This window comes from Astyanax mexicanus, chromosome 15 (genome assembly GCF_023375975.1).
Source record: "Astyanax mexicanus isolate ESR-SI-001 chromosome 15, AstMex3_surface, whole genome shotgun sequence".
NCBI lineage: Eukaryota > Metazoa > Chordata > Actinopteri > Characiformes > Acestrorhamphidae > Astyanax > Astyanax mexicanus.
In genome coordinates, this window is record NC_064422.1 from 13845001 (window position 1) to 13859363 (window position 14363).

Sequence of the window (14363 nt, forward strand, 5' to 3'; positions counted from 1 at the left end):
ATCTACGAACAATGGGGGTTATTATGGGATAGATTCAGCATTATCATTACTTTACTGCTGCTGCTCAGGGTATCTGTAACTACATATTTATACCGTTTAATGCTGGTTTACATATGCAGTTGGTAAAAATATTCTTCTGAGATTATTTTGGTACTTTATTATGTACAGGTGCAGTTTCCCAGAAAGAGATTAAAGGACCAATACAGATTATATTTGCTGTAGGATCTCATACAAGAGTAGTACTTTATTTTTTTATTTTTTTATTTTTAAGGTTAATGATTGGAAAAACAACCTTAAAACAACCTTTATTTGACAAGGCATCGGTTATACAGTATTTGAAATTTAATGGTTTTGAATGATTGGGCTAAACTTTCTAGCTTCTTTCCACAAATAATATTATAAGCTTAGTTGCTAGGGTCTGAATGGTGTTCCCCCATTCAAAGTAAGGAAGAAAGAAGAAAGGAGAGGAGAGTGTAGGAATAGTGGAGGGGTTTGGACTTTTGAAGCTACTTATTGGAGCTACAGCTGCAGCCAATAAAGTAATACACTGAATTCTAAACAAACTTTAATATCAGACGAATATAACCTGAGTAAATATATAAAAAGCACATTTTAAATGATTTTATTTATTAAGGAAAAAACCTATCCAAACCAACCTGGCAGTTTCTAAAATAGTGTGATTAAAAAACTGTGATTAATCACAATTGAGTTCACAAGCTGAGTTCAATTTCACTACTAGTCACAATCAGGCCTGATTACTGCCAGACCTGTAGAATAAAAAAAATCACTTATAAAATAAAACCTGTCTGACAGCATGAAGCAAATGAAACATCTCAAAATGCAGCACATTATTATTAAACCCCCATCTGAAGACAAAATGGAACACTGGTGAACCTTCCCAGGAGTGATTGGCCTAGTAAATTTACTCCAAAAGGGCATGTTCAACTCATCCATGAGGTTACAAAAGAACTGCAGGTCTCACTCACCTCAGTTAAGGTCAGTTTTAATGATTCAATAAAAAGAAAGACATTGGGGATAATTCTTTCTTTTACTGAATATACAACCTTAAATCAGATTTTTACAACTAGTGATAAAAGCAGTGTCCAGGAAAGGCTGAGGATCATCAGTTCATCAACAACAGCTTAAGAAAATGGTGGTAATGTTTAGAGGATCTGCTGCTGATGTCAGTCCTGGTTCCAGGTACCACAGAACACCTTCAGAGCTCTTAGAGAGCCTCAGAGGACACAGATCCACTATTATTAGACTGATGGTTTTAATGATGTGGCTATGTTCAAGTTTCTGGATCAATAAATCCACTCTGCAGTCCATGTTCCTGTGAGAGATCTGGATTGTCTCTTCTCACAATAAAGGAGAGGGAAAGAAAGAAAGAGAGAATAGGGACAAAGAAAGAGTGTCCAGGAGAAAACAGGATAGGACAGATATAGAAACCAGAAGGAGAGAAGTGGCCACTGAAGGAATGAGCTTAGTTTTTTCTTCTGCTAGAAGATCAGATAGTTTGAAGGTTCTCTGAGTAATTTGAGTGTTTCCTGTTTATGAGTTATACTGGATTTATTCAGCCAGGGGATAAAACACTTCTGTAATTCAGCCGTTCACAAGAGTGTGAATTTAATAAAATAATAAAATGCTGTAATCAACATAGATTTCACACTGAGTGTTTTTTTTTTACATTCACTTTTTATTCTGTACTGAAGAACATCAGAGTTTCAGATTCAGTGATCAGACTGATGCCTTTATGTGTGTAATAATAAAAAAACTGGAGGTTTAATAATAATCTGATTTCAGATCAGTACTGAAACGGAAGGATTTAAATAATCTTTACCTTCTAGCTGATGTTTGTTCATATTGCTTTTTGATGTGTTAAAACATTTGCATGACGTTCACATCACGTCTTATTCTGTCAGTTTATTGGCTGATTTCAAGACAAAATTCCAGTTATTGTCTGACTAATGTAAACCAAAGTCTGATAATCTGATTACCCAAGTTCATGTAAATTTGTTGATGGTTACAGTAATTATGTAGGATTATGGAGTGTTGTAAATGGGCTGAAGCCACATTACAGAGTATTGGCTGTAGTCGAGGGAAGGCGGGACCTCGGTAGGAGTGTCCTGTAAAGAGTTCTCCTCAGCAGGATGTTGGTCACACATCTGGAACAGTGTAACGTGATGAAGACACACACAAACATCATCTGATTACACTGTACTTTTTATTTACACAAAGAAATCATTTATACTTTTTTTCCCACCATTTTTACTCAATTTTGGTTGCTCTTATTTCCCCTCAGATTGGACATGTGCAGAGAATTGTGGGTAAGCGAGGATTGCAAAGGATAAACCAGTTGTGTCCTTAAAATCACTGAGAACTGCCGCCACATTTCTCAGCTCCTTCACTTTAGAACGATCTTTGGTGATGTAGAGACCGAAAAAAGAAACTCACACTGTAGTCTGGACTTTGAGCTGCAGACTGTGGTGTAAAAAATGCTGCTTTCTGTCTCTGTTACACCCCCCCTCTCTTTATCAGTACTGTAACTGTGTGACTGTGGCTCTGTGTGTATCAAAGAGTGTGACCTGGACTTTGACCTAAAACTTTGATACGTTGATATGGAATTTGCCTAGAGTGAACCCACTCCTCTGCCCAACCCATCAACTCTCTCCTCCACCAACTCTCTCCTCCACCCACTCACTCCTCCACCCTCCCACTCCTCCACTTTCCCACTCACTCCTCCACCCACTCACTCCTACACCCACCAACTCTCTCCTCCACCCACTCACTCCTCTACCCACCAACTCTCTCCTCCACCAACTCTCTCCTACACCCACCAACTCTCTCCTCCACCCACCAACTCTTTCCTCCACCCACTCACTCCTCCACCCTCCCACTCCTCCACTTTCCCACTCACTCCTCCACCCACTCACTCCTACACCCACCAACTCTCTCCTCCACCCACTCACTCCTCTACCCACCAACTCTCTCCTCCACCAACTCTCTCCTCCACCCACCCTCCCACTCCTCCACCCACCCACTCCTCCACCCACCCACTCACTCCTCCACCCACTCACTCCTCCACCCTCCCACTCCTCCACCCACTCACTCCTCCACCCTCCCACTCCTCCACCCGACACTCATCAGGCACAGCAGGGTTACAGTACAGAGTTGGGAATCAGAAATAGAGGAGTAAAATCTGCTGTGATTCTTCAGCAAATAATAAAGATGAGTTTTTGCTTCCAACTTAATTAAATTACTCTGGAGTTGCCGTGACACTGGAGTGGTTGCTATGGTAACAGTGAAAGCCCCTTCAGATCTTGGAGGCAGTGGAATTGAAAATTCTTGAGTGAGCTGATTTTGGCGGTTGCGACTGCGTTAAATAGGGAGCGAAAGTGAGCCCTTTTATCCTCAAACAGCTCAAATCCCAGGTTTTACTTTATATCACTCTTAGGGTGTTTTCACACCTGCTCTTTTTTTGGTTTGTTTCAGCAGGTGTGAATACAGTAATCACACTTGGGTGCAGACAGAGAGGATGTGATCTCAGTCTGATTCCCAGTGAACTCTGGAGTGGTTTGTTTACAGTGAGAATGTGATCTGACCTCGATCTGACCCATTTATTAAATACACTCTTCATATATGAGCTTAATGGCTGTTCAGGTGCAGTTTAATCTGGTTCATTACTCAAATAATAATTATTACGACAGTTAACAAATGCCTCTCTACTTCTGCACTAAGCTAAAATACACACAAAAATACTCTCTAATCTACAACAAAGGACCTTAACTCTGTATTTACTTTCCTACTCTTGCTCCAGAGAGCTGAGAATCTGACCAATCAGCAAAGACAATGTGCTCACATAATTTGTTCTGGTGCATCTTTTTGCACTTTCAATTTTCTTGTGTTTAACCAATCGAACCAAATCAGAAAACGCTCTCAGTTAATGAACCTGTTAACAGATTCAGACCAAAGAATTAAACAAACCCTTATTATCCTCCTCCAGGTTTCTGGCTCGGGGAACCAGAGCATGGCACAAGACCGAACCAGCAGCGAGCAGATGCTTCACTCCCAGAGTGATGAGCTTCAACCCAACAGCCTGAAGTGGATAACTCCAGTTCAGAGGAGAGGAAGCATCGACAGAAATGCTGCTCAAACATCCAAACACAGCAGCTCCATATCCTCCATCACCATCACCTCCAGGAAGGTTGTTCGCTCCTCAAGTCTGCCTGGGAGGAGAACCTCCAGCCCTTTAACTATAAACAGTGCAGACCAGCAGCAGACTGCAGACTCTGCTAAGAACATAAACCCCCAACAGTCTAGACCAGTTCCACCACAGAGGAAGGCAGTGGTGGTTAAAGTTACTGAACATAGAGAAGAAACCAGATCTGTTCTGCAGCCTGGTGATAAAAACAGCCTCACCACCGAAGGGAGCTGTTCTACACCCTTTTCTAATGTGACCTCCAAAATAAATCAGGTCTACGCTACCTCTGATCTGACCAGCCTCGACTTAGAGAGCTATACTACCTCAGCTCCAACCTTCAGAGATACCCCTGATCCCTCCAATCCCAGACTGACCCCCAGAGCTAGCACCAGCCGTTCCCCAGGGTCCTCCACCCCGACCTCCCAAGATACCCTTCAGCCAGCAGTGGTGCTCAGGAGAAAAGCCACCATTGTGAAGGTGGAGCAAAGAGAGAGCTGCAGGAGGGAAGCCAAAGGAGGATTGGAACACAGGCATAGCTACATTGAAGGCTTCCGAGCCACCAGTCCTGTAACGTACACAAGCAATCCATCAGACGCTAACACCCAACCACTGCTGCCTAATGAACCCAGCGCCTCAGCATCTCACAGCCGGGCTCTCGACTCCGTACAGCCGAGCAAGAGTAATGAGAAGGAGAAAGAACTCCATAGATCTACACTATCCTTCCAGCTGAGCAGCCCGTCCAACAGACCACCCCTGCATCACCGACACAGCCGGGAAGGTCCCCGGCGCCGCAGGCCCGCTAGCTGCTACGCCAGCGTTTACAGCCTCTCTGAGCCGAGCGCTGGCGCTGCTAAAGATCCCGGATTTCAGAGCATGACTTCAGCGCTTCCCCAAAAGACAAATATTGACCCTGTGAGCTTCACTGGCAGCAGCTCAAACAGGCGCTGGAGCACCGGCGGCGCAGGGAGCTGTGACGAGATTTACCCAGAGAGAGACAGCTCTGCTGGGGACGGGGGACAGAGACACAAGGACCCTGCGCTCCTGAGGAGCCAGCAGCCTTTCACTCTTATCAAAGTACCAGGTATAAAAATCTGCCCGACTGTGTAACACAAACCCAAACAGACTTACCAGACTTACAGCTTATCTGCTGTACAGTACAGAGAACTGCTGGAGAAATCACTTATAAACTAGATAATGTGTGGCCATGTCTTATTAAAGCATGGAAATGAAATGTAAGTTGAGGTACAGTGTGGGATGGTGCTCATCACATTTATTTATATATATATATCACTGATTGCAATCAGTTATGGGAAGTGTAATTCATGCTTTGAGACACCATTAAAAGACCTGCTTTACACATGCATTTTGTGACAAGCTGAGAGATACAGAATCAGTATCTGAAGAAAAAAAAGCATGTGGCCTTTAAAATTAAAGGTTATTTCAGAAATATGATTTGAGATATGCAGTTTTGCATCAGGTAAAATTGCTTGATAATTTTGCCTTAATGATCTTGTGGCCACACATTATTTTAAATGACTGTATATGTGGTGTCACTAGCAGGACTATAGGATGTAGTGTAGCTTTTATCAGCTGAAATGGTTATTTGGGATCAAAGTATCTGTGTTGAAAATGGATATGGGCTCTGTTATAAGAGCACACACACACACACACACATACACACACACACACACACACACAGGTTCTCAGGTTGAGTCTGAGTTTGATGTACAGTGTTGTGTTTGATGTATAACTGATGTGTATTACAGTGAGTGAGGGAGTGAGGGTTTAATTGAAGTTACACGGTGGATGTGTGAATTTCTGACTTCTTTTCCAATAACAGGGCCCTGCAGCCCATCATTACCACTCCTCCCCTCTCTCTCTGTCTCTCTGCGTCGCTCCCTCTTCTCTCGCTCATTCTCTCATTCTCTCATTTTCTCCTCTTTTCATTTTCCCACGCACCTCTTTGCATGCATAATCTATTTCCAGCCTGGATCCAGCATCACTGCAGAGCTTCCTGAGGGATTACGCTCTGAAAATCACCGGCAAATATAACAGTAGCCTTATAGCCTTAAACTTTACATACTGACATATATACAGTATATAAACTCATACGCTGATGTGCCAGAAGTCATGGGACAGCAGTGTGTAAGCTGATCATGAAGTGGTGTTTCCTCAGGGAACAGCAGCTTGGAAGAACAAATGGACTTGTCCCAACTATATATCTCACCCCAGTATCATTCAGGCCTCGATCCAACTCCCATAATTCACAATTACTCACTAGATAGCACCTCACAGCTTATACAGGTGTGGGTATTCCCAATACTGCAGCTCCATGACGTTTGGATTATCAGTATATGATCGTACACTTTTTACATTATACACGTTTTATTATTCTGTAATAATATAAAATTTAATGCAGAATCTTTTCATTAATATCAGATCATTTGTGCACCTGCACTGCTGACAGCATCTCACTGACTAACACAGCTTTGTTTTTTCAGAAAGCTCAGCTCATGCCACCCATGACGCTGTTCTGGCTCTGAATGCTGCCGCAGTTATAGCCAATATAAAGCGTCAGAGCCTGCAGAGAAAGAGCTCACAGACCCACAGCGGTGCCAAGGGAGAGATACCACCCGCATTACAGAGCCAAACTGCAGGTAACTGCACTTTCTCCCCTCACCACTGTCCTCATTTCCCTCCACACATCCTCTCCTGTCAGGAAACACAGAATACCTTTAATATAAAACATGCAATTACACCTGATACCCCGCTGCTGCTGCTGCTGCTGCTGGAGGCAGTTCTGAACTGTTCATAAAGCCTGAATACAGGAGGAGGAGCTGTTTACTGCTTTAGAACAATAGAGAGAATAGCGTTCATCATTATCTACTGTATTCTGTTTTAATAATACTAACAGACAGTCATGTGGAAAAATGGGCACCCAATAAAAACCTCTTTTTTTACCCCTAATTTGTCCCTCAGTTTAGCGTGAATTCGGCCAAGAATCTTTTCCATCTGCTGCCAGTCAGTCGCAGCATCACTGAGCAGCCAGAGCTCTCAGAGGAAAGCGCCGCATCCCCAGCTCTGATTCATCAGCCAACAGAAGCCTGAAACAGCCAGCAGAAAACAGGAGAGATGAGGCGGAAAAGCAAAATCTACCTGCTCAGAAACAGCATGGATGATTGTGTTCTCTCTGGCTCTGGCTGCTGATGCAGCATCACTCAGGAGTATTTGAACTCACGATCCTCGAGCTGTAGTGTCAGCGCCCTAATCTGATAAACCATAAATATGAAACTGTTAAAAACTGTTCCCTACTTGTAAAAATTCAGATAAATAAGGTCAGAACTTGTGAGATATTGATTATAGTGAATTTATAATATTTATATTTTTATAATAAGTATATAATATAGTATCAGTATAATATAAAAATAATCTGCCAAGATCTCCCACCGACCGCACTACGCCCCCAGTTTCTGCAGGTTCTGTGCTCTAGTTTAACTCAGTGTGGAATAAATGTTGATATTAAATGAGAAGGTTTTAATGGGTCTGTGCGCACATGACTCATATTTGTGCTTTATAATTAATTAAAGACTTTTTTAAGTTAAGGTTAATTATTTAACTGACCTTTAAATGTTAATTCAAATTTAATAAGCGTGAAAGTGGCTCTAAGTAGGTATAAGTAGAAAATGTCATTAAGAGATTTTGGGTGAGTGCAGATTCCACTGCCGGTGCTGCTGTTTAATATTATTACATATTAAAGGTAAAAAACCTTTACTTGTTCACATCATGTAAAATCTGAGGGTCGTTTTTGCATCGTGTCAAAATTTCACGATGAATTGTCTTTTAGAAAAGCTGGAATGTGACTTATAATAAAATCTTTTTACATGGGCTTCAGTTGAGTAAATACGTTTATTATATCTCCTGTAAACATTTTAATGTATAGTATATTTAACATGTGTCTTAAATGAATAAAGCTGCATATCATGTTTTTATTACATTTATTATCAAATTAATAATAATCTGAAGTGTCAGATTCCAGTAATATTTAAATAGTAGATGGAGGTTTTTAGGAACAATTGATGGTAAGATATTTAAAGATACAATGATAGAAAATGATAATCTTGCTTCTGTCACATTCACAGCCTCACAATATCAAACCTGTTCACCAAGTTTCAGGTGATAAAGTGTGTGACGGAGAGCCGACTGCAGAAACACCCCCCAACACCCCCAACACCATCCGGACACCAGCACACGGGGAGAAGAACCATTACACTGAGTTCATCCCACTGACCACCCCCGACCAGCCACACACACACTCACTCAGAGTAAGTACACACACTCACACACACACACACTCACACACACTAGGTAATGTGTGATAACACTGCTGGAGACCCATATCAATATGAAACATGATATTTTAAAGGTCTAAATTATAAAACTAAGGTTTTATCTTGGCTTGCACGCCAAGAAGTAGTTCAGAGTGTGCATTCACTGTGGACCTCTACCCCACTCTACCTCACTCTACCTCACTCTACCTCATTCTACCTCACTCTACCCCACTCTACCCCACTCTACTTCACTTAACTTCACTTAACTTCACTCAACCTCACTCTACCTCATGTATGTAATATACATTGCTCTACCTCACTCTTTATTTTTTTACCCCATCATAGAAGCATTTAGCCATAACATTAAAACCACTTCCCCTTCAATGCACTGTGTGTGTGTGTGTGTGTGTGTGTGTGTGTGTGTGTGTGTGTGTGTGCAGAAAGCTCTGGAGCAGAGGCGGCCGGACTTCATCAGACGCTCACAGACCAGAGTACAAGCTGTGGAGCAGCGAAGGAGAGAGAGACTACAGCTACACACAACGACACACACACCGATACACACACCAACACACACAACGACACACACACCAACACCTGCACCGAGACACAGAGGTGAGCAACACACAAACACACACACACACACACACACACACACACGAAAAGCCATGCCCTTTTAAGTATGCTTTGCTATTTAAATGGCTTTAGGTCAGGGCGAGGTGGGCAGGGGGTCAGGATGGGGGGGTGGGGTTTAGAACACAGTGGGACACTATAGAAGTAAATCTCCACCTGTTGAATAAACCTGATTCTATTACACAGCAGTGATCGCCCTCTGCTGGACAGACCAGGCAATTACATTCCAGAAACTGCAGCATAATTCTAATCACATTCACATTATCATACTAAAGTCACTCATATCAGATTATTTTTTAGAATAATGTGGTAAATGTGGATTTTCATGGCTTCAGAAACTTGTGGGTTCTGAACCCAGGTTTACTTAGCTGCTAATGTTGGGTCCTTGAGTTCTCTTCTGTAAGGGTGCCTCACATAGCTGCCTCCAGTGACCACAGTCTTCTAAAATGCTCAGGACATTGAGTTATTGTTCACAAGTCACAAGGTTGTAGGGTTGAAACCCAGGTCCCCTGAGCCTCCACTGCTGGACCCCTAAGCAAGACCAGTGACCTCAGTCTTTTAAGCAGTTAGTGTGCTGGTTATTATTATATTGTAATAGTGTGTGTGTGTGTGTGTGTGTGTGTTTGCAGATAACACTTTCACATCCCGTGACAGAAGCATTTCTGTAAAGCAGCAGCAGTTGAGACGGTAAATTCTAATCTTACCTGTATTCTACTATCAGTCTTTCTCTCTGTCTCTCTCTCTCTCTGTCTCTCTCTCTCTGTCTCTCTCTCTGTCTCTCTCTCTGTCTCTCTCTCTCTCTCTCTCGTGGTGTTTTCCTAAGGGTGATCGTGGTGTTTGGGTGTGTTTGTGTTTGGGTGTGTGATTATGTGTTATAGGTCAGGCTGAATTTAAAGATAGAAAGCTGCTGGTGAATGATCTGCTGTTGATAGAGAGAGAGAGAAGAGAGAGAGAGATAGAGAAAGCTGAATGGACAGATATTGATCAGGTTCAGCTTCTCCACGCTGCTGATAAACCCTGACTCAGTGTCTGAACTTCCTCTCTTCTGTCTCTGAGCTGTTAGACGTAGTGAGTTTAGGATTTATAGAGGAGAAATGTCGTCTCTCTGTTGATGAAGAGTCAGATTCTCATCTGTTCCAGCTCTTGTATATGGATAGAGCAGCAAATAATATCTGAACGTTCCTCAGATTCATTCTGTGAAGAGCTGAACTGATACTGAACTGAGTAAAATATAAAGATGTGGGAAACTAACAGCTCTTATACTGTAGATTAATTATATGTAGTTGATATACAGTCTCTTCTTCTCTTTAAATTTATACTTAATGTATTGGACATTGACCAGTCCCAATATTCACCACTGCTTATATATATATATATATATATATATATATATATATATAAACACTCACTTCTTTATTTCAGGAACCAAAACAACCTGCCAGAAGTGAAGAGGCGGAGAGAAGAAGAGCGGAGGAAGATAACGTCTCAGACCAACAGACTGAGAGTCCAACGCTTTAAACAAGTATAACTGCATCACACACACACACAAATACACACACACAATCCTCCACCCCCTGCCAAACACACACCGTGTGGCTGTGATCTCTTTACAATCTTTAAATTTAGATAATATATTTCTCAGGTAAAAACTGTGTTTTTAGTTTTCCTAATCAGTCACACAATCAGACCAACAATCTGGAGCTAAACCTGCCCAAAAATGGTCAAAGAAAAATAATTAATAATAAAATAATAAATGAATAATAGTATATTTGCGCGCTTGTTTACAATCTGCTCTTTATCACTATTAAACTCTTGTGAGCTGTAGTAATAGGATGAGTTCACTAGATGCCAGCATCACTCAGGATATCAGCCTCTGCTCTTCCCTGATCTTCTGAGATCAGCAGTGACATCACCAAACACAGACTGGGGGGGATTCACTGAGTGTGTGTGTGTGTGTGTGTGTGTGTGTGTGTGTGTGTGTGTGTGTGTGTGTGAGGGCAGGGACATAAGGGCAGCACATGTTCATATTGAATAAGAGCTGCAGTACTGAACAGCTCCATTGTGCTGCTGTAGATGGGGAGTAAACAAAAACTCACACACACACACACTCACACACACACACACACACACACACACTACACAACACACAACACACACACACTGTGTTTGTGTTTTAATGTGATCTGTATTGTATTGTGTATTATATTATATGTGTATCTGTATTATATTAGTGTATAATCTCTTCTATTACTGTGAGAGATTATTTATAATAATGAGTTTAGGGCCTGAAGTCTCTGCTCAGTGCAGTATTTGCAGTATCTGGGTTGTATTTGTAGTATTTGCAGTATTTTTCAGTATTTGCTGTATGTGCTGTATTTGTAGTATTTGCAGTATTTGCTGTATTTGCAGTATTTTGACCCCCTGTGATCTTTATTGTTCTCCTGCAGAAGATTCTGGATCAGGTTCTGCACAGAGGGAAGGACTGAAGAGGAAGAGCAGATTCTGATTGTTATATTCAGAGAACTGAAGCTTCAGCGAGACTCAGAACATCTACAGCTGATCCTCATTTACCTCAAAACAACCCAAACTTCTGCTGTGACTCATTTATTACTGAATACTGACGTCCGGATTAACCCTGTCTGATTTAATTCACAATGATCTGGGATTACATCATATAGCATGAGAATAGACTGTGCATAAAAGCGTCTGATCTATGATCAGTTTTTAATACTGCAGATTTCTGGAGTGATTAGTATAAAAGCTTCACTCTGATCCTCCTAAAGAATCTTTCAGTGTTTCAGACCATCTTATAAACGAGCTGTTTCAGTCTGGAGAAGATTTAAAGTTTAAATAAGCGTTTAAAGGAAATATATAATAAAGTATATTTAGGTATATTTGATGGTAATGGGGTGTAACTCGGGTTCGATAATAAATAAACTGATAATGCAGTTGAATACTGGCCAGAGTACTCATGATAAGGAAACAGGAATTATGGGAGTTGGAGTCCTGATGGAGGAAATATTCCCTTTTAAATCAATGAATTTCTATAATATATTTTTAAATATAATTGTTACACATAATATGCTGATTTATTATAGTATACAACTCAACTCCTATTTTAAAGAAGTTGGCATATACTGCATGTCAAAAATATTTTAATTTGTGTGATATAGTCTCATATACATGTCAACAGTATATTTTATACCTATCAATTACCATATTTCCCATGTGTTAGATTTCCCCACCTGAATACATCACAGCAGTATTGTTTAGTTGCACAGAATTTCATCACAGTTTAAGAGCTTTAAATGTCTGTGAGTACAGTTTTTATACAAAACCAGGCAACATCTAATAGCGTGTAGTTTAATTGAAGCTGCTCTCTCTGTATCTAAGATATTTCTTTAAGATATTTCTTTAAGATATTTCTTTAAGATATTTCTTTTAGATATTTCTTTAAGATATTTCTTCATGATATCTGAACACTCTGACGCTGCAGACTCTGATATTTTCCTCTACAGCTCTTTTATTGTTTGTAAAGTGGTTTTCTGTGTTCGGAGAGTCGCCTGATCTTCTGATTACTGTTGATGTACAGAAATGAGGAACTTAATTAAAGTGATTTAAATCACCTGTTTTGTTGTCCAGACTTTTATTTTGGTAATGAGATTCTGATATTAAACCCAAAAGCAGGGGTCAGCATCGTTTTGATGAGTTTGAGCATCTAAGCCATGTGTCATCCAGCCACCAACACCATCTACAGCCACCAACACCATCTACAGCCACCAACACGATCTACATCTACATCCACCAACACCATCTACATCCACCAACGCCATCTACAGCCACCAACACCATCTACATCCACCAACACCATCTACATCCACCAACGCCATCTACATCCACCAACACCATCTACATCCACCAACACCATCTACATCCACCAACGCCATCTACAGCCACCAACACCATCTACATCCACCAACACCATCTACAGCCACCAACACCATCTACATCCACCAACACCATCTACATCCACCAACGCCATCTACAGCCACCAACACCATCTACATCCACCAACGCCATCTACAGCCACCAACACCATCTACATCCACCAACACCATCTACATCCACCAACACCATCTACATCCACCAACACCATCTACATCCACTTACACCATCTACATCCACCAACACCATCTACATCCACCAACACCATCTACATCCACCAACACCATCTACATCCACTTACACCATCTACATCCACCAACACCATCTACATCCACCAACACCATCTACAGCCACCAACACCATCTACATCCACCAACACCATCTACATCCACCAACACCATCTACAGCCACCAACACCATCTACATCCACTTACACCATCTACATCCACCAACACCATCTACAGCCACCAACACCATGTACATCCACTAACACCATCTACATCCACCAACACCATCTGCAGCCACCAACACCATCTACAGCCACCAACACCATCTACATCCACCAACACCATCTGCAGCCACCAACACCATCTACAGCCACCAACACCATCTACAGCCACCAACACCATCTACATCCACCAACACCATCTACAGCCACTAAACACCATCTACAGGCCCAGCTGTAGCAACATCTGTGGGTAAATGTGCTGCAGGATCCAAACTGAATGAAAAATGTTCATAAGCATGAATTACTTACTTTTCCTGCTTTAATAAACAGTATAATTAGGATTTGTATGTTTTAATTGTTTCTAAACAGGACTGCAGGTATGATCTACGAGTGATCAGAAACAGTCTTGTGATGGACGGTCGTGAGGAAGTGTGAACAGCTCACACTCAGACACTGATCCGAGGTGTTGAATTGGCAGGCCCGTAGCCAGCATTGTGATGGGGGGGATCTTTTTCCCCCAAAAGTGGACTTCATTTGGCTCTCTACTCCAATGCCCCCTAAATACATGAGCACACTTCAAACCTTTTAATTTAGACATATTTTATTTATTATAAGTTTGTTGTGAATCTGTTGTTGCTGTCCTTATTTGTTCGTCTGTTGCTCCCCACTGTTAACATAAATTTGATATAAATGTAAGTGTTACTCAAACTTCCTACATCTGTGATGTGACTTCATTGTCTGTCTCTGTTGCTCACCTCAGTTGTCTGTTGCTTTGTTCCATTGTCTCTGTTGCTGCCCTCCATTGTCTGTC

The 14363-nt window shown here is 41.5% G+C and overlaps 1 protein-coding gene across 3 annotated transcripts in view; it reads left to right on the forward strand.

Moving 5' to 3' along the window:
- c15h10orf90 (chromosome 15 C10orf90 homolog) overlaps nt 1-12788 on the forward strand; it is a 19998-nt gene extending 7210 nt beyond the window's left edge. Inside the window, exons 5-11 of one of the 3 annotated variants that reach the window (XM_049465031.1) lie at nt 4004-5282; nt 6703-6858; nt 8369-8523; nt 8970-9141; nt 9789-9846; nt 10582-10681; nt 11607-12788. In XM_049465031.1, the coding sequence (XP_049320988.1) occupies nt 4004-5282; nt 6703-6858; nt 8369-8523; nt 8970-9141; nt 9789-9846; nt 10582-10681; nt 11607-11645 (1959 nt within the window). In that variant the 3' untranslated portion in view covers nt 11646-12788. Of the gene's footprint in view, nt 1-4003; nt 5283-6702; nt 6859-7180; nt 8089-8368; nt 8524-8969; nt 9142-9788; nt 9847-10581; nt 10682-11606 lie in introns of those variants that run through there. The other 2 variants (XM_049465032.1, XM_049465033.1) reach the window with 2 other exon arrangements.
- The last annotated feature ends 1575 nt before the right edge of the window (nt 12789-14363 follow it).